At 39.2% G+C, this 21,584-nt stretch overlaps 1 protein-coding gene across 1 annotated transcript; it reads right to left on the bottom strand.

Moving 5' to 3' along the window:
• Positions 1 to 437: 437 nt before the first annotated feature.
• On the bottom strand, positions 438 to 20,094 carry LOC103048487 (amine oxidase [copper-containing] 2-like). The gene is made up of 4 exons (XM_088143318.1): positions 18,454 to 20,094; positions 12,458 to 12,743; positions 9,632 to 9,761; positions 438 to 1,237 (listed from the first exon to the last, which is right to left on the bottom strand). The coding sequence occupies exons 1-4, from the start codon at positions 20,021 to 20,023 to the stop codon at positions 953 to 955; spliced, it is 2,271 nt and encodes a 756-aa protein (XP_087999444.1). The 5' UTR covers positions 20,024 to 20,094; the 3' UTR covers positions 438 to 952.
• Positions 20,095 to 21,584: the final 1,490 nt, after the last annotated feature.

Below are 21,584 nucleotides of genomic sequence, written 5' to 3'. Positions count from 1 at the left end.
CGCCTGATTTTTATTGCCCCACTGAAGCCTCCAAACAATCCAAGGATACAAAACAAAAGCAACTAAACAGGCAGGAAAAAAGTTAGGAATTGGCAAAACAGCTAGTCTGAGCATCTGGAAGACTGACTGTAGTTTAACAAACCATGTCTTAGCATAATGTATGTTTATTAAAACAGACCATGACTTAACACAATGTATTAACAGAATCACTGTAATCTCTCTAGATGTAGTATGCTTCCCATCACTTGCGCTAACCAGAGAACATGCATGTGTCTGTAGACATCAGTCATGGCAACTTAATAATTATGAGTTCTGCCAAAGAATCCTGGGAAGCTTTGTTTCATGACAGTTTTGATTTTTTTTGTCAGATTCTTAGAGCAAATTGAGAACGTAAAATATAAATGTACTTGTAAATGCTGTTAAGAAAACTAGAAGCTTTTTCTTTTCTTTTCTTTTCTTTTCTTTTCTTTTTTCTCTTCTCTATTTCTTTCTTTGTACTTTTTTCACTTACTTATTACTTTTCTTTTCTTACCTTTCTCTTTCAAAATGTGTACCATTTTTATTATTTAAAAAATTTCTTTAATAAAAATTATAGATATAAAAAAGATTCCTAGAGCAAATTACAAAAATACAGACCACATCATTACTCTTGGAATGGGGATTAAGTATATTGTATAGATATATCTATTATAATAATCAAATAAAAAAATTAACAGGAGAGGCAGTTGGGTAATAAAGGTGGAATGATTTGTCTGATACAGAAAAAAAAAAATGCAAACACAGTTCCCAAGCGTATACAATGCAAGCAGAGCTAAGATTTAGGTTGGACACAGTCAACATCAAAGAACTCAAAACTAACTGCCATCTCACACATAGATTTCATGCTCAGCTATTTCCACTACTGTATTATCCCAAATACAAACAGCTGCACCCACTCAAAGTCTGCACAGTATTAGAGCTTCGTCAGATTTTCGAAACCTTGATAGGTGAACGGTGGAAGGTTGGGTACGCAGGCTGCTGCTTTAGGAAGGCAAGCAATATGGTTGATCTCACAGGAGTTGAAGTCATCCTCGCTGGTGAAGAACACACTATCAGGTGAGTCAATGGAGGGGTCATTGTCAAAATAATTATAAGGTCTTAAAATGAAGCCAACTGCATTTGCCAGTGTCACGGTGTTTGGAATATCCTCAGCATGGGGAATATGCAGAAATCCAGTGGTGATCCAGGCAACCAGGTCCTAGTGAGAGACCATAAGACAAGGTTATTTGATTAAAAAAACATGGAAGGGAAATTCTTTCCAACTCTGGAATAGCAGCTCCACTCAGAGTCACATGATCAGGAGGGAAGGAGCTTAAGAGTGGAGCACTTGGCAACACTCCGAGACATTGCTCACTTGCCTCTTACAAAGGGATGCCTTGTGGGAATTATCCCTGTTTGTTTATTTGTTTGTTTCCAGCATAGGTCCCAGGTGGGTCTGGCCCATTTGGGAAGCCCATCATTTTTTGTTAGTTTCTCCCATCACACCACATTTAGTCCCTGTTCTCTGTTTCATTTGGTTCCATTTTTGGAGAGCGATTGTGCTGCCAGAGAGAATGTGAAGGCCCCATTTCTTTACAACATTCCACTGGATGTCGGCTACTAAATGAATGAAATGAATGAAACATCTATTAAGACATCACATTGCAAATCCCACCCTTTGCTATTTGTGTTCCAAAGCACTTTTTTTTTTAATTTGCCCCCACCTCTGACTTTTGCCCCCACCTCTGACTGCGCAGATGCTTCTGTGGGAAATGCATGCTGAGTGTGGCTTCTGGAGTTGTTTCTAACCCTTTTACCAGCTGTGGACTCAGGACACTGTATTTTCTCCTGTTACTGAAATAACACGTTTTATGTGTGCATGTTTGTATGCATGGGAAGCACAGAGTATGCTGCATACGCCTCACTATGGATCATGTGAGCAAGAGGGAGGAGGAATGGGACTTAGAGTGGAGCAGTTGGCGAACTCTTGAGCCACTGGGTCTCCTGGAGAGATGCACTGGGAGATTTTTTTTTCTAGAATATTTTTCTCAATAGCCCCCAGCTGAATCTAGTCAATTTTCAAATTCAATCTTTTTCCTGTCAGCTTCTTCCAGCACATCCAATTTACTCCCATTCTGTTTAGTTTACAGGCAGATATCCTGCTGACAAACTTCCACACCCATTTAGATAATTTCTTTCCAATATTTTCATTGGATTGGAAAGAATAAAAATAATGGTAAAGTGATATTGAGGGAAGACTCAGTCAATTCTGTAACAAACTCAGTGGGAAGATAATCACTGTTTGTTCTTCCAGTGAGGGAGAGTTTTAATAAATTGTTAACTGGTGCTAGTCAATATGATATTAGACTTACCCCGTAGGCCCTGCATCGCTAGGTGTTTGGTTGCAATGCAAGGTGCTAGTTTTGACTTATAAAACCCAATATGGTGTCCACTGTAGGTATCTATCTGTACAAGGAGATCCTCCTAGGAGAAGCTACTGGTAGTGCCCCCGTTCCATGAGGTGATATGTGACAGAACTTAAAGAAAAGCCATTGTCAGTGAAAGCAAGTTCAGAATGCCATTAATTTGTAAGTGAGAGAAGCATGTCCACGTCTTATCAGAGAGTTGGCAGATCAAATTCCTGGGAACAGGAAACAAACTTCTGGGGTTAGAAAAATGGATCCCGAAAGAGTGAGGAGGCTGGCTGGAAAAATAAATATTTAAAGTGACAGCATGTAAATCTATGTTGTTCAAGCAATTAGCCCAGCAACTGGAAAACTATACTCTACTGTAAAAGACCTGAACCAATAAATTCCAATAGAGCTTCTTTATCCAGAGAGAGGACAAATGTCTGGCCAACTCTGAGTTGCAAGATCCAGTGAGTGATTGGAGGAATGAGTGCGGGAGTGAATAGGAGGGCAAAGGACATTCTATTATTTCATTAAAGCTTTGTGACCTATGAAACACCATATGCTTATGACTTGCTTAAAGAGTCTAGCTGTTCTACTATCTAGTGCCTTAGGGAAAATAGGGACAGAAGCCCACCAAGTGGTATGTGTGTGTGTGTTATCTCTTCATAAAATCCCATCTTCTTCACCTGAGTTGTATAAAAATTAGTTCATTGTCACTTGTGAACAGTTGATCAAAACCAGCGGGAGGAGCTGAGCATGTGCTCAAAGAAGAGAAAGAAAGGAGAGTGCTTGACTATACAATCATTGGGCTAGTCAGAATTTCAAAAAATTGTATAACAGAGGCAGGATAAGGCCAGAAAGCATTTTTTCCATTGTGGTATCTCTGCTCTGGATCAGCCTCCCCTTCTGGATGTCAGTGAAAATCAGACTTTTCTGGTGTTTAGGGTATGATTGTTTGCCACTGGTTTATCTATTTATTATGTATTATAACTGTTGTGGTTTTTTTTTTGTTATTTTGCATTGTATTTGAATTTATATTGTGCTATTTCATTGTGGATATATTACTGTATTTATTATACTGTTAAAAGTTGTCATGAGCATATAATAATATAATATGGAGGGGTTTCTTATACCATCAAAATATTAATGGTGCAGTAACTTAATAGAAGTCTGTAGACCTTCTGATATTTATGTAAATTGATATAAAATGCTCAGGAAATAAATAGATAGATAGATAGATAGATAGATAGATAGATAGATAGATAGATAGATAGACAGACTCGTGATTATCTTCAATTCTGACCTTGAAATGCAGAGAAGAACCAACAATCTCACCCTGTCAATGGTCCCCTGTCTCAAGTGCAAGAAGGAACACAAGATACTCCCCCACCCAACTCCATGTGAAAAATAAATGACGTATTGCAAGTCCCACACTTTTTGCATATTCCCAGAATTCATTGTGTGGAACTGCATGGTGCTTTGAATGAAACAATTAGCCAATTCTTACACAGGGAAAGCTGCAAAGATTATAAAGCCATTGTTTTCCTCCCTGTGAGTCAACCCAACCGACTTCACAGGATTGCGGTTATGGGGATAAAATAAGGAGAAACCCATTTGTACGCTACCTTAGGCTCTCAAGGAAAAGGCAGGATACAAAGGCAGCCGTAGATCAGAGGTTTTCGTTTGTAGTGTAGCGAAAGGATAGCTGTCTATTGCTGTTGTAGCTGTAATGGAGGACATGGGAATGCCTGTAGCCTGTGGACAGGCACCATGCCTGAAGGTGGCCTTGTGTGGCAGGATGGGAGTGAGGAAGACAGACTTCTCTGGAAGAACAAAGATTTCTGCACCATTCATAAAATGAGGGAAGAAAGTAATTTTTTTTGCACCCGACTCATCTAAGTTAATCTATAAGGTTGTTACTATAAACAAACTATCTAGCCTCGATGTTTGCATGCCTGGTGTCCCCTGCTGAAGAGGGAGAAACAAGGTAATATTTTTGATCACGTTCATGCTTTCTCCTGAGTGAGAGTTACAAGGATTCCCAAACACTCAAAGCAGCCAGGATCAATGGTAGCTGAATCTTAAATGGGATTCTGCAGGATAATGTGCATTTGGCCATGTGTAAAAAAAGAAAAAAAGAAAAAAAATGGGTGTCCTTGCTGTGAAGGGAAGTAGTCAAGCCACCTTTTTCCTTGCAGACTTATAAACAGGATATTATGGCCTGAGAACTGGGAGAGACCACGGCAATAGGAGGCAGATAAGCAGGTGAGAGAGATACAGAGAGATTTGAGCTGAATTTAAACTGGTCCTAAATCTCTAAAGTGCTGTCAGTTCCCCAGAAGTGCAAATGTTTAAAGCTGCGGTGCTTAGTTTGGGTTTGGCTGCTTTTCTAATAAGGCCACTGAACATTTAGTGACATTTGAGAATGTTTATAGATGTCTGGTATAAATCACCATAACATCACATCCATCATGATGCATTGTAAAATTATGCAAAATACGTAATTCATGCCATCATTTATCCCTCTTATCCCCTGTAGATGCCCATGGTAATATTTTCCTATTTTTGATATGGGCAAAGTCTCACAGTTAATCAGACTAACCAAACTGGTGCATTGTTCAGCCGAATTCACAATCATCCATTAAGTCCTCTTCCATACAGCCCTTAATCCTGGAATCACCAAGTCATGAAGTTAGAAAGTACAGCCATCCAGTTTGCTCCCCCTTCAGTTCTAATATATAATTACAATCTGAAATCTCTATGTATGTTTCAATTATCCCTAATGAAGGTGGGTTTTCTAATGTATAATTTAAAAAATATCCACTATCTGAAAGAAAAACAAAAATCCAAGATTTAAAGTTAAACTGCGGTATTTTTAAAAAAATATCTTTCAACAGTAGACCTAAGTAATTAAGCCTAAAGTCTTATCTATTATCAGTTAAACCCTAGACCCTTAATTTTTAGGTCTGCACATTGTATTTTTCTATAATGTGCTATGTACTCAATGTTATGCAGATGCCTATAGTAAATTACACATTAACAGTGGAAATTATTTGGCCAGGCTATCCTGAAATAACCTGAAAGCGTTAACTACAAGGAGTAGAGATTTACAATGGACATACAGTACTTAAAAATCCATTACCTTGAAAAATATTGTTTTATTCCAAAATATGATTTAAAAATGCACAAGGACAGAAATCATATACAACTGCCACCACTGTCATCGTAAATAAGCAAGGCTACCACCATCAGTGTTATGGATTTGGACTCCTCAGAGTCAGAGGCTGACCTGGAGAGTCTAATCCATCAAGTTGTCAGTCTCAGGAGTGATTAGATAATCTATCACTGACAGCTGACTCAGCAGAAAATCAGCAGGAACAGATGTGCGAGTGCCAACCCACTATGTAGACCAGATCAAGAAATCAACTCCACAGAAAGGCTAAAACTACTTTTATTAATATTGGCCATAGCAGTGTTTCTCAACCTTGGCAACTTTAAGATGTGTGGACTTCAACTCCCAGAATTCCCCAGCCAGCAAGGGAATTCTGGGAGTTGAAGTCCACACATCTTAAAGTTGCCAAGGTTGAGAAACAATGGGCTATAGTAATAAATTCTTGCATGTCTGATTGTGCTTTACTCCCCCCCCCCCACTATACTCATGTGAATTAGGGAGGTATCTGCCTGAGCTGCTTTTGCATGTCTTGGACTTAAGCATGTTTTTCTCCTTGTCACTTTGGTAATGGATCTGGCCTATTTCTGTCAAAGGTCATCTCCCTTACTGCTTACAGGGAGGAGTTGGGTAATAAGGGCCCCTGGTTCTGGCAGCACACCGCGTCCTGGGACATGTGGACAGTCTTGGAGAGCTGGACAGAGGCACTCTGCTGGGTTCCTTAAGAAGTAAGGGCATCATTCTCTGTGACTGAGCTGTACACACAGCTGGCCCTATTTAAGAGCAGCCAGCCCTTCATTGGGAACAACTCGCCAACCTCACATCTGGGTTCCTGTGTCCTCACGGCTCTTCAACTCGCACCAGCTGACTAACCTTCTTGCATTGTCCTGGGGGAGTAGGTTTGTTTCTCTGAACCCAAATTCAGATTCTCAACTGAACTCTCAGCAAGACTTCACTCTCCTATACCTTTTCTGGCCGTGGGTGCACTTGTGCAGCCAACTCTGTGTCTGCCTTTGTATTGGACTCAGTGCTACTCCCCAGTAAATCACCTGTAAATCAAGCTCATGTGCTTGGCCTGAAACAGGGCAGCCAGACATTTGGTTGCCTGGGATGAAACAGAAGTCCTCCCAGCTCCCCAATGCACACAACACACTATCAGGAAGCCCTAGGCAGGTCAAATTATTTTAACATCAGCACATAGAACTTTTTGGAAAAACACTGTGAATTTTGGCTGCAAATCTTTTTGAGTGCAAAATGTTCCAAGTTTGGAATGGCTGTTCCAAGTATTCTAGGCATGCACCCCCCCCATTAGATTTTGTTCTAATTTGGGATAAAGTTGAGTGCTTTGTTCCATGCTATTTTCAATATTCCACTGTTCCTTGATTGGGTTTTTTTTTTTTTTTTAGTTCCTCCTTCCAACCCACGGAGATTTGAAGAGCATGTTGGCAAGAATTAATAGAGCAAAAGAAGACAAGTGGGTAAGGGACAATCAGTTCAACCCATACTGAGATGGGAATTATTTTGGATTACTGCTTCACAGAGACACATGAGAGATCAGATTAATTTGGAAGCTGAAATCCATCAATATAAGCAATTGTTGCCTGCCTTGGCCACCTCTCCTCCTATCCCAGTTTCTATATCTAGTACAGTAATGCCATAATCCTAATGAGTTAAGCAGTATAGATTGTACTTTATGAGTTGAAATGTGATGTAGCTGTTCTTGTGCGCTGTGTGTGTGTGTAGTGCTTTCTTTTTTAGGAAGCTTGCCAATGCAAAAGTACATACTGTTCATGTGCATAAACAGATTGTTCCTGTGGCTGTGCTGTGTTTTATAGGCATGTCGCTATCTGCAAAGAATGTTAAATAGCACAGTAAGAGGAACTCTCTCTATGAGCTGTGTTTGCAGGCAGGCTGCAAAATATAACTGTAAAAAGCTGCTTTTTTAAAAAAAAAAATTGCAGGTAGGTTACCTAATCCCAAAAGTATGCACTGTGAACATGTGTTACTGAAACTAAAGTGTTTTTCTGCTGTTGTTTTATTGTTCGTGGGCTGTGCTGAAATGAATTGATGGCTGTCGCTGCTTTTCTGTTGGGCTCAGTTCTGTGGTAGTTCTGGGCTGCAAAAGGCATGCTTATCTGTTGGTTCTATTGTTTGCTATTGGAATTTAATTCTTTATAAAATCATCTGCTTGTTCAATTTTTCTGTAAGTCAGGTGGCACATAGCATTTAATTATGGACTACTAGCCCACCTATTTTTGTGACTGTGTTACAAAAGAGAAAGGATGTGGGCTTTGTTTTATGTTCTTATTTTGGAACATAGCCTGCTTAAAGTTCCATTTTCTCAGGGATCTTTCCAAAGCCCAGAACATACTATTTTTTCCATTTTGTTCATACCCCTATGAAAATATTTTTTATTTTTTATTTGTGGGGGTGGGCAGAAATACATAGAAGTCTTTACCATATACCTACTTGTATATGAAGGGTGAATAAAGGTTCTTAGCACCCATTTATGGCTCCTGAAGTACTTTGAAGGTGCTGACAAAAGTTGGTGGCAAAATAGTCAAATTTGAGTACACATACACACACACAGGAAAGGACTCCTGCAAGTGAAGACTTTCATTCCTACCCTTAAAATCCCCCAGGACCCTAAAAGAACAGGCAGAGGTTATCCACAAAGTAAGTTCTGTGACAAAATGGCTGAATTTCGTTGGTATGATTTTCAGCTTGAAAACATGTACAACATATGCACACTGATTTCATGTGAAGAACAACTCTGGTTCACATGGGAGCCAACATAGCTTCTCTTTTACAGACATTTAGGCTGAATGCTCAAATGCCTTCAGGGAAGTCCCCATCATTAGAGAAATCTTGGTGTAGTAGAGGAAGTTATCCAGTGTACTCACATGGTAAGTGTGCTGGATTCATAATGTCTAAAGAAGGCCATTATATGGGAGGAATGAGGTACTATGTAGGAAAATATGCAGGTGGGACAGAATTGTTTCTTTAATTCTTTCTTAAACTGTAGATTCTTCTCTGCAAATACCTATTTCCTTTCTTGGAATCTCATTGCGGGGAAAAATAGATAGAAAATTTGGGGAGAAGAATGGCATTCATAGCAGGAAACTGATTCTGCCTTGAAAATACTCTCCTTTTCACCCTGCATTGTCTGAAAACATTCAGCTTTGCTTCATAATTTGCTTTTTCTCTCTGAAAAGGCATGGAAGTTAGAACGAAGCTGTTTTTTTAAAATTATGTCCTATATAGGATGTGAAAGATTTCCTGTGGGGTCAGATGTTGGATTTTTGTCAGAAAGGAAACCTGGCCAAAACAAACATTCGCTGCAAGAAAAATTGGCTACTCTTTATTCCCACCCATTACCATTTAAAACACCCCTCCCCCCAATCCACAGAAGGACTAGATAATAGTTCTACTGATTTTCATTTAATGCATGTAGCAACTAGGGACTTCTTGCAGTATCAGCATTTTTAAAATTTAAGAAATCTGATTTGCTAATTGTATGCTTAACTGTTAGAAGAAGTACTCTTGATCTGTATCCTTCCAGTACAGGTGGATGTGATACTATGTGATACAGAGCAGAAGATAAAATACTACAGAGTCTAGAAAAGTAAAAATTAAGACACGTATTTTTTTTCGATAGCTCTAACAATATACAGTAGGCTTTCTAACAGTGGAATGTAGAGGTAAACTGCAAGCAAATTTTAAATCACTCAGCACAACCACTTTACTGTGCATATTAAATCAAGTTAAGTACAATCTTCGTATGGTTTATCAATTCATTTTGAACTTTCAAAATATGCCAGAGCAGACAGCAAAATGAACAAGATTTCTTGGATCCACACATTTCTGTTACTAAATTACTGCCAAGAAACAACCATATAAAAGAGAGGGGGAAAATAGATTTGTCTAGCATCCAGCCATGAGTTATGGGCCACACCTGCCCAATCCCTGTGTGGGTTTGCATGGAAAAAGAGAAATATCCCCCCCTTCCTTCCCTCAGGACATAATAACTCACCTCGTCAACAACAGACTCATTATTTATGAAGTCTGCAAAGGCAACAGAAGGTGTCCATGGGTCATTCTGATTATAGATGCTGCTACTGAAAGGTTCTTCCTCCTTTCGCTTGGTGACAGCCAGCTTGTACCTGAGAAGCAGAACCCCAACAACAGAAACAAAGTATTGTTGAGCTTGGATGATTTCATCACTTCTATAGGCATGAAATAAGTTTCCCTAAAGCTTACAGCCAATAGTAGCTCCAAAGACTGTGAATACTCTCCAGAAACTGGTAGAACTTATCTGAATATGTTCCTTTCCACAGTTGCTCACAACATAGCACGCGTATAGCAATAAATCCTATTATTAAAATATAATAATAAAACCCATAACAAAATTACCCTAGTGTCAATGTGTAAGAAATGTGTCAATGCATAAAACACTGAATAAAAGAATACCATAAATGGACTCAATCCAACTGTTTATCATTAAGTTGAAGAAAGAAGTACAACACAGATATGAAAACACAGCTCACACAATGGCAAGTGGTTCTCCATTTCACAAAGGAATAGTGTATAGGGCAGTGTTTCTCAACCTTGGTAACTTGAAGATGGATGGACTTCAACTCCCAGAATTCTGGGAGTTGAAGTCTACCCATTTTCAAGTTGTCAAGGCTGAAGAACACTGGTATAGGGTTCTTTAATTAACTGATATGCCCAATAATTTCTTTTTCTGCTATGACCACCACTTTGCAAGGACCCTCAATTCACTACTTATGTATTAATTATGCTTGTATACTGTCAAATCTCACTACTCATGGTGGTTTATAATAAGCCATTAAAACAATAAAATATAGATAACATCAGAACAATTGTAACGCTATAGTAATAAAACAATAAAAATAAGAAACTATTGTTTCAAATAGTCTGGTTACAATCCAATAATCCAGTGAGATTAATTCCCAAAGAACATATGGAACAGCTCTGTCGTGGCAACTTTATAAAAACATGGCAGGGTTGGTACCAACTGGACTTAAGCGGGGAGTCTATTCTGCAAAGCAACAATGTCTCTGGGCCTCCTCTGATATTTGGGGAATCTTCAGCAGCCCCAGCTGGGAGAAGCATATTGGATAGATCAGTTCTATCTGGAGAAAGCAGTCTTGTGAGCACCTGAGAGTAAAGCCATGTAGGACTTTAAAGATCAATACTGGCACTTTGAATTGTACCGAGGAACCTACTGGAAGCCAATGCAATTCCTGCAGTACAGTATAGGTGTCACATGGGTGTGGTGGCTTTCACCTGTCAGTATGTGGACAGGCGCCTTCTGCACAAATTGCAGTTTCCAAATAGTGTTCAAAGGCAGTCACATGTAAAATCTGTTTCAGTAGCCTAATGACAGCATGAGTTACCATTGCCTTGGCCATGGCCTCCATCTGCAAATCCAGCAGAAGCCATGAGTCTGGGTAGACTCCCAGGTTGTGGGCTTTCTCTTTCACAGGGAGTTCCACCCCATCCAGAATTAACACCACAGCAGCCAGCCAGCCACATGGTTTGTGGACTAACAATACCTCTCTTCTGTTAGGGTTCAGCTTCAGCTCGCTTCTTGCCATGCCACAGGTTCCAAATACCAGGTCAAGACTTCCACAGCATCTCTGGCCCAAATCAAAATGGCAATATACAACTAGGTATATGCATATTAATGATACCTCTCCCAATGGTCTCACGTAGATGATAAAGACTAACAGGGAGAAGACTGATCCTTACAGGACTACAAGGGAGGACCTGCCTCTCTTTCCCCAGTACCACTCATTGGTACTGACCACTTAAGAAAGAGCAGAACCACTGCAGAGTATTGTCCCTATTCCCCAAAGATTGCAGGTGTTACAGAAAGTTATTATGGTTGATACAATCAAACACCATTGTGAGGTCATGTAGTACTAGGAAGAGGGCATTATCTAGGTTACAAAGGTAATCCACTACAGCAGTGTTTCTCAAACTTAGCAACTTTCAGATGTGTGGACTTCAACTCCCAGAATTCCCTGGCCATTCCTATTCTTTGCCTAGGGATGAACTCTGAATGGAAAGGGACTAAATAATCTTCATCTAGGATACTCTGTAGCTGAAGCAATGCATCTTCTAATAAACTTTCCTAAAAAGGGAACATTGGAGACGGTGTGATTATTGTCTAATATAGCCAAATTCAGAGAAGGCGTCTTCTGAAAAGGATGCATGAGCACCTCGTTGGAGGCATTCAACACAACATCTTCCTCCAGAGAGGCTTGTTCATTGGGCATAAGTGGTTATAGTCCTATCCTTTGACATTTAGTGCCTACCTGACACTATAATAGTGCTCCTCCTATTATAGATCTACTCAGAGCTTAATATCTGTAGAAGAGGCCCTTTTGAAAATGCCTCTGCTCTCAAAGGCTTATCTACCAGGCATATGGAGAAGAAAGACTTTCCATATTTTTCTTAGACTCTAGAATACTATTTCTCAACCTTGGCAACTTTAAGATGGGTGGAAAATTCTGGGAGTTGAAGTCCAAACATCTTAAAGTTGTTGAGGTTGAGAAACACTGCTCTAGAATATACCTTGGAGTTGCATTTGGCTCCAGATCTCCCTGCCTTTAGAAAACTAGTAAAACTATCTCTTTCATCAAGACATAGCAATTAATTACTTTTTAATTACCTGTTTTAATTTTTTGTACTCTGTATATGTGTGCATGGCTTTAAACTGTAAGCCTTCCAGAGTGTTCATTTTGAACAGAAAAGCCCCATTTAAATCAAGCAAGTAAATAAATAAATATGTGAAAGCACTGGACGCTGATGCTTAGAAATGGATTCTTACCTGCCCCAACTGATGGCTCTCTCCATTGGATCTGTCTCTGGGAGATGATCCCCAGCAAAGCTGATTGTCTGGATCAGGTAGCCACGCTTATGGCCCCACTTATTTGTGCTGTTTGCTGCAAAATATATGTATCTTGGCATCTTATCGCTAAGCCGGAAGGCTGCCTTATCTTCTGTGTCCAAGACCTTTTTCACCATTTTCATTCTCCGAATCTCATGGTCTGGATTCCAAGGAGTCTTCACTGTCTCAAAGGCCATATCATTGGTAACCAAGGAATTTTTCACACCTAAAAAGAAAATGAAAAGGGAAAGAAAACAGGAGAAAGAGGTGGATTTTTCTCATTTACCCAAATCACAGTACAATCATACTTCAATAACCATTTTTTTCTGCCTTGTTCTCATGACGTTGCCTTCAGCACATCTCCAGTCCATAGTTGAGACAGTTTAAAGTTATCCTTAGCTGTTCCAGTGTTAAAAAGTCATTTTCCCCCTTTTCCCAGCTGTTTTCACTGTGGATATAATCTGGCACACTTCATTGATCATTTAGGAAGTGATGCACTCAGGGATTGTGACATGTCCAGTTTCTATTCACTACTTTAAACTGCTGTGGACGTGGCTTCTCTCCTCCAGTTGCTGGGAACTGCCCTCCGTGGTAATTTTGGCTTGGGCTACATGAATGAGGAGACACCTGGCTTCCACAGAGGCATCGGCCCATGTGACACTCGCCCAGAGCTTTCTGTAGCACTTGACAGATCATTTGCGGGCTCCTTATCAGCATAGGTTTAGTACTCTTTTGAAAGCTGCATGTCACCATTTTGATACATTACAGGTTTTCTGCCAACTAGGGTTTTGTGTGGCCGTATTTTTTTAGTGTTTACACTACTTTTATTATTTTGGGGAACTTGCACATAAGCTCTACACCTAACCACTCCTAAGACCCATCACATATCATGCAGCTGCAGTTCCTATAGCTGCTTTTGCAATATACCATAGTTATTTACATTGCCTTGGTGGGGGAGTGATGCCGATTTACTGTAGTCCAGCTTTGGTGGCATTATGTGCTGTGAGACAATTGCTATTATATATGGGCAAGTCATAGTTGTGTGTTCTCTATGACCATCCATTGATTACATCTGAGTACTGCCAGGATTGGATTTCTTTCTCGTTTCCTGCTAACACTGACATTTCCTTGCAATACAAGTAGTCCTCATTTAGCAACTGTTTCATTTAGTGACCATTCACAGTTATGACAGTGATGAAAAAGTAACTTTAGAACCAATCCTTGCATTTGCAACCTTTTTAGGTCTGTAAAGCAAAGGAAAATTGAAGTAAGTTTGTAAGCACAGTCATGGTTTCACTTAGTGACCACTTCACTTAACAACCAAGTTACCAGTTCCAATTGGGGTTGCTAAATGAGGACTACCTGTACTTGTCAAGGACAGAACTTGATAATTATCCATCACTCCACAAACCTCCTTCACACCTGTCACCTATCAGCCAGACTATTCTTGAATATAGTTTTAGTGCTCTTTCAGAAGCGAACTAGACCTACTGATATGGTTCAGACATGGAGGAGGTGTATCAAGTATCTGTTGCTTGGGCAGCTTGATGGGACTAGACCCACCTCAGTGAGGCTAGAGTCACCTAAAGTCACCCAGCGCCACTCCACTCTGCATCAAGGAGAGTATTTGGTAGTGGTTGCCCCGGCACAGGTGAGTTTGGTAGGAAGAGAAATGAAGCCAGGGAGTACCCTGATTATTTTCCTTGAATTGGCTCACATTATATAAGTAAAAACAGTACCATTGGCCAGCCTCGTTGGCAGAATAAGGATTGGCAATGAGGGCACATATAATGCCAACATACTTTTCTCCTGGCTCAAAGACTACTGTGAAAAATAGAAGTTTAATGTGGCTGTGTGGAAGAGTCCTAAGTCTTGAGCTGTTACTTCTAGAGATATCCCAGGCATAGAGAAAACTTCTTGTATGGGTTTATCAAAAACATTACATCCACTCCCTGTTTAGCGATTATCTTGGTTAGTGATCATTCGCAAATACGATGGTAATAAATGGTAATAAAAAATTCATTTTCTGGCCAATGCACTCATTTACTACCAAATTTTCTGTGCCTGACAATAAAAGCCTTCAGTGTCAAACTGATGAAGGTCTGGTCAGTTTCAGGCAGTGAGCTGTCTGGAGGGTTCTAATCAACTAATTAAGGTCACGCCGCTAAGCTTGTTAATTTACAGTTAGCACTTTTTAGGGACCTCTGTCCTGTGGAGTAAAACAGCTCAGGAAGAGATAGCTTGCCTCCACCCTATGAGGGGGCAAAAGGGCGGGGGGGAAATGGGGCACAGGACACTGTAGGAGGGAACTTTATTTGAATGAGACTGCAATAACCAGTGATCTTTTAAGCGTCTCTCTCTCTCTCTCGTTCAGCCACATGTTCAGTCACATGCTCCATTTCACTTAATGACAAGTCACTGGAACAGATTGCAGTCACTAAACAAGGAGAGGGTGTACAAATGTATGGATTCAGCTACAAAAAACTAGAACCTCAGGGTTAATATATACAGGTAGTCCTCACTTAACAATGGTAATTGGGACCAGCTACTCAGTCAGCAAGTGACGCAGTTGTAAAGCACAATGTCATGTGACTGTGCCGACTTATGACAGCAGTTCCAGCACTTCCAGTTGCCATCATTAAGCAAATCCCATGCAGTCGTAAAGTGTGATGTCATGTGGTTGCCATTTGTGACCTCCTGCTGGCTTCCTCATTGACTCTGCTTGTTGGAAGCTGGCAGTGAAGGTTGCAAATGGTGATCACATGACCACGGAACATTGCAATTTCATAATGCAAGCTGGTTGCCAAGCGCCCAAACTGCAATCATGTGACAGCAGGGCTGCTGCAATGGCCGCAACTACAAGGACCAGTCATAAGTCCCACTTCTTCAGTGCTGTTATAACTTTGAACGGTCACTGAACAAATGGTTGTTAAGCAAAAACTATCTGTACCTCTATAGGTAACAAAGGCCAAGTTAGCTTTACTGAATTTTTACAGGTCAGATATGGGCAGGCTTGAAGCTTGTGAGAGCTACTTTATTTTACCTATTTATGTATACTAAACTCAGAGGTCCACCACAGTTTGGATGCTGGATTGGGGAACACGGCCATGAGACATACATTTAATGTGTCTATAGAAGTACAAATCTGCAGCTAATTAATCTAACAGTATAATCAAAAGGGCACTAAAAGAACAAACCAGAATGAAAACAATATATAATTATTCATTGCATAAATTGTAGTATATAGTTACTAATTCTAATGAACTATATCTGAACCCTCCAAAATCATAAAAACATAAAACATGCCCACATTTTACCCTTGTTTTCACTGCAGACTAATGCTCACATTGCATACAGGCAAATTGTGGAAAGTATCATGCAAAGATACAGTGATAATAACAAACTTGGATGGCTTTAAAAAGGGATTGCAGGTTTATATAAAGTAAGGCTATAAATGGTTACCAGAGATAATGGCTATATATTACCATTATCACTTGTAACTATTTATAGCCTTACTATCTATAATATCAGAGAAAGTTATAATATTATTATAATATAGTATTACTATGCTATATTATAATGCTATAATAAAGTATAGTAAGCATTAAGCTCAAACTAAAAAATTTACGATTACTTTTTATAGATATTTGGTATCAATAAATCAATCTGATATGCAGATGCTAAGAGATGAGTGGAATAAAGAATTAGAGGTTCCTATATTGCCTAGACAATGGGAGAGTGTCTTAACTTCTGTAGCAAGAGTGTCAATGGACCTTCAACTACGACTTATACAGCAAAAAATAATATTTAGAATTTATTGGACTCCAGTACGTTTGTATAGAAAAGAATTGTCTAAGACAGCATCTTGTTGGAGATGTAATAAGGACAATGCTTCTTTAAAACACATGTTTTTACAATGTCCTATACTTACTAAGTTTTGGTAGAAAGTAGTGGACCATGTAAATGTGACCATGCGACAAAAACTAAGATTCTCAGAGGATAATATTCTTTTGAATTACATACCTAGTATGTGGAATTTGACAACTGGACAGTGTAATGGATTCTCCGTGCCCTTACTATGGCCAAAGATTGAGATTGCAGCATTGGAAAGATAAACACATTGGCCCTTTCATTCAATGGATTGAAGAACTGATTGCACTTGCCACCTATGAGCGGATTGCCTATAGATGTAGACTTCGTATGGACAAATATAATGAAATATGGGACTCATTTATGCAAAATACAGTAGGTTAAAAAAAAGCATGATAGTTATATAAGTATATTAGAAATAAATATATTTATATGTTTGCATCATGTTTGTATTAGAAAATTATATATAGAATTGTAACTGTTTATTGTTGTAACAACATTATATTTTATTTTTTTTGTTGTAGTCTTTTCACTTGTTATGTATTTTTATTTGACAATGTATGTATTTTTGTATTTTGTTCCCTTTTTTCTTTTTCTGTTATTTTAAAAGCAATAAAAATAAATAAAAAGCAGTAAATATTAAGCTCAAAAACTGAAACCTTTTTAACATTATACAATAATTTAATGTATTTTGCAACTTTTTATCAGTGTCATAGTTAGCATGAATTGTACAAGATAAGCAATCTTTTGTTCATTAACATCCTAGAAATCATATTTAACCTTGATATAAACTTTTTTCTCACCTTTAAAAGGTTCAGTATATCTTAATCATCACAATGTTAATGTTTTCTAATTTCTACTGTATAAATACCACTGTACTCAGTTATTATCTGTATTCTATAATGCATATTAGTATTTTAGTTTAATGTATCTATATTCTATTTGTATTTTATAATGCAATAAAACAATTAACCTGGGAAAAGAAGTTATAGTAGTGCTGTAACATATTACTCTGATACTGCAGAATTATAGTATCAAAGAAAGTAAGCCTTTTTATAATGCAAGTTGTGGAACATGAGGGGGAAGGAGCTACATTGCAAAACTCCTACTTCAAAGATTTTCCAGATGTCAGATTAGATGAACCTTGATCTGAACCAGCTGGGTTCTTATATTCTTAAAATTGCTCCCTGCAGAACAACTATGGCGTGACTAATAGTGGTCTGATTTACTGGTATGAATCTTAGAAAATATATGTGTTTTGTAAGGGTATTTTTTTAAGGTTAGCTGAGGGTGCAAAATGAACTGCCTCTCTAGGCTTTTAGAGCCTTAGGTATGTTTACACAATTATAAAATGTTAAGTGATTATATATATATGGGAATATGAGCAAAGAACACCCCAAACACACTAAATCAAGGACTGACATGACAAAGATTATAGTAGCCCATACTCCTTCAGAGTATGGGCTAGTACAGAGTAGTCAAGGAGTATACTAGCCCATGCACCTTGAGAAATCCTTCAATTTCTCACCTAATCCCAACTGCTCTCTCACCCCAAGGATTTTAAAAAGCTGAACATAGTACATTGTAAATGATTGCTTCTCATTTACAATCCCAATCCCCTGTAGCAACCAACCAGTGCAACAAGAGAAGAAATAGAAATGGAAGATAAGAATATGGGGAAAGGAGAGAGAGAGAGAGAGAGACCCCGAAGGAGAACATTTTCATTGCTCGAATGGTGCCCTCTTCTGGTGCAGAGTTACTTTGCTCTGGAACTGTGAATTGCAAATATTGTAGGTGTGGAGATTCACTAGAGGATATTGATATACTAAATAATTCTGCAGCTCATCAATATTGACTATCTGATCAAGGTAGGCAAACATCAGTTTCTGTTCTGTTCTCTGATTCTACTAACCATCCAATTATTCTTCCGCTTTTCCATAAGAAACCCAACTGGAATGGAATAAAAAACAGTAAGAAGAAGCAGTGGGGCAGAGAGTTGCCAACAGCAGCAGAAAATAGTGCAAAACTGCAGCAATCATAACTGTTTAAGACTCCCAAGGACTTACCTCCAACATCTAAATCAACTTTGTAGTTGATGACATGAGTATGGATTGTACCAAGTGTGTGATCTGCAACTCTATTACCATAATCCAGCCCATCACTATAGAGGAAAGATGAGATTATGTATCCAGTGGCTCGGACTTTGCTTTCAATGGCACCATTTGGATGAAAAATAAAATCCCAGATATAGTCATAGTTACCAATGGTAACTATTGAACGCATAACTAGCGCAGAGCCAGCCAGTCCCCCGTAATAGAGGGACTGAAGATTGGAAAAATGACGTCGGAAAGGGGTCTGTACACTCTGCTCAAAGACACAAATTGAGTTCTTCCGCACCTCTGGTTTGATAGTTTCAATTAAATAAACAGCATCAAGATAGGTGGCAGAGTAAGGGCAATCAACTCCACGGACTAATGAAAATGAGAACCTTCCCATTCCAAAACTTGTATCCATATATCGGGTTAACATTCCACCAGGATTATTGGAGCCATAGATAGATATGGCATCCTGCACAGCCAGCTCATAAACAATTCTTTCATCCTTAAATCGGATATCATAGACATGGAGTCCCCTGTGCACGTCCATCCGAAAGACAAAACTCCAGGTTGGGGAGGTTATTTGATTGTTTCTCACATTGTAGCGTGGCTCAAAAGGCTCATGATGGAAGGGTCCAGGTCTTACAGGGGGTGTCCTTGGATGAAGTGAAGAAAAGCCCCCATCAGAAGAAACCAGCTTAACTTTTGCTATAATCACCCGCTTTGCTTTGAATTCTTTTTCCAGCTCTGCCAAACTGTTATAATATTGGCCATTATAGAATACTTTTGGCACTTCCCAGTGAGAGATATTCAGACTGCTGTGGTTAACAAGCACCTCTAGTCCCAATGGATGCAAGAAAAAGCCTCTTACATTTGAAAACAAGGTAACCCAGGAACAGCGATCTCCAGACTGAACGCCCCCAGGCTCCGCAATGATACCTTCAAAATTGTTTCCATTATGTCCAAATACTTGAGTCAGAAAAGTGGGTGCCTCAAGAAATTTCTTCTCCACGAGGAATCTCCGAATCTCCACAAATTCACTAAGTAACAGCGGTCTGCCATGATAGGATAATTTCCTTCCATACTTTTGCACTGTCACATCCCGATGATACGTTGGCACTGGCAGTGGCCCTACAATGTACTCAGTGATATTTGGTTCTGGTTGATTTCCAAAGTACACCACAGCCAAAGCTTGTCGAGGAGGCCATGGTCCACCATGATCAAGGAATTTCAGCACCACTTCTTTGCGGGGGAGATTGACATCAACATAATAAATAAAATTATTGGAAAAAAGAGCATGATGAGCATCTACCAAGGGCAACCTTAGGCTGGACTGCAGATATTTCTTCACCTGCACCATCTCTTCTGCTGACAGGGCAGCAAATATCATACTCTTGTTCTTGTGTCTACCATCCGAGGAAGCTTGTGACTTGGCACCACAATGAGTAGACTTCTCCCTCCTGGTCACCAACACACACACCAAGGCAAAAATTGTAATCAAAGCAAGTACAAGAAGAACGAGGAGGGCTTTTGGGTTCATTGCTGAAGATATGGCTTGGAGCCCCACCAGCTGTTTAAATGAAGGCAGTCCCAATTGCAGTTAAGCAGCTGCTAGAGAGCAAGAGACTTTATTTATTTTCTGCAGGAAATAGGACATTGCTGGGTTGGGCCCAAAAAGTGGAGGCTTGGAATTTATGGCTTGGATTAAAAACACTCTTTAATGACAGTTTGAATCTTTCACTGTGCCAAAAGGGGACAGTACATGTACTAAAAGACTATGGATCACAAGAAAGGAACCAAATACCAAATTGAAAATTACAGACCCCCTCATTTCAGAAAGATTCTTGAACTTATTGCTGCATTGCTCATTTATGCATTCTTATTATTCCCCAAATAAATGAATGAGCTTAATATTTTATAATTTTACAAGCAGAGCAAGAAAGAGTAATTGAACTACAACTGCTGTTTGTATAAAAACTTCAAGTAAATCTGAAATTACATAGAAACTGGAGGATCAGTTGATCTATAGTTGCAAAGGACTGAAGCTGATCAAGATGCCCAATACGTAGCATAAATTAGTATAGCCAAGAAGAACAGTTGATGGACTGGGATAGTAGAGTTTGGGGTTACCTTCTGAACTTATGTTTATCCAACCCCAGAAAGTTAGAGGAAATCCCCACAAATGGGAATGATGGAATATATGGGAGAACTGCAAGTGCTGCAGCTTGAGAAATTGCAGCCTGTGCTGGAAATAAATGATTTAGGTCACTTTCCCACTAGCAATTTATTGTCTTCTAGAATCATTCAACTATTGCTGTGTCAAAATAATATTAATGAGGGAAGGCTTTACATCACTTTAAAGTTGTACTTTACTTTAAAGTTGACAGAGTGGTGCTCTGAAGATGTTGTAAGACATTATTGAAGAAACAGCCTTAGAATCATTGTAAGCAAGCAATAGATGGACCAGAAGATAATGAAATTCAGAATACCTGAAGAAAAATCACCCATTGCCCTATGCATAATTTATGAAGGCCTTGGGCGGGATCAGGCCACTAAGGCTGTTGTGCCCCTAAATCAGGTTTCTCCTATGGGAGTAACTGGGAGTTTGTGACATAGGAACTTGAGATTGTCTCAGTACAGTGGCATAATGGAGCCGAGGGGAAGATCCCAAGAGTAAAAAGTATACTACAATAATTGCAGAATTTAAGTTTTTCAAGTTGAATAAAAACATATATTACCCAGATACAGGAACTGGGTTTTGGAGAGGTGGAGAAAAAACAAACAAAGAAGGGATCTCTTCCATCCTTTGCCAGAGACAGTGTAACTTTCATCAGCTCTTTGGCCAGGCAGCAAGAATCAATATGGTCAAGACATTTTAGTCAGCTCTAGGACAAAGAAGAACTGTGTGCTTAGATAATTTTTCTTGGAATTTTCATGACTTCCCTATAGTACGGTAGGTGAAGTTCAGGAAATTCTGATGTTTCACTGCAATGGGAAAGAAACATATATTTCCCATGGAAGATAAAAGGGGCTCTTATCTTTATGTAAACAAGGCTGTCAGGAAGCATCTGTGTGTGGAAAGGCCTTTTTTAAAAAAAGCA

Source organism: Python bivittatus, unplaced genomic scaffold (assembly GCF_059951505.1).
Source record: "Python bivittatus isolate LINGU-HERP-01145 unplaced genomic scaffold, Pbiv_v1 ctg000410_np1212, whole genome shotgun sequence".
NCBI lineage: Eukaryota > Metazoa > Chordata > Lepidosauria > Squamata > Pythonidae > Python > Python bivittatus.
This window is presented reverse-complemented; position numbering and strand designations above follow the sequence as displayed.

What these genes read in the sequence shown, in the direction of transcription:
- LOC103048487 (XM_088143318.1), bottom strand. Translation starts at nt 20,023, where the DNA reads ATGAACCCAAAAGCCCTCCTCGTTCTTCTTGTACTTGCTTTGATTACA. An exon ending in AGTTGATTTAGATGTTGGAG is followed by an intron (nt 12,744 to 18,453) that starts GTAAGTCCTTGG and finishes TTTTCTTTTTAG; the next exon opens with GTGTGAAAAATTCCTTGGTT. An exon ending in ATGAGTCTGTTGTTGACGAG is followed by an intron (nt 1,238 to 9,631) that starts GTGAGTTATTAT and finishes GTCTCTCACTAG; the next exon opens with GACCTGGTTGCCTGGATCAC.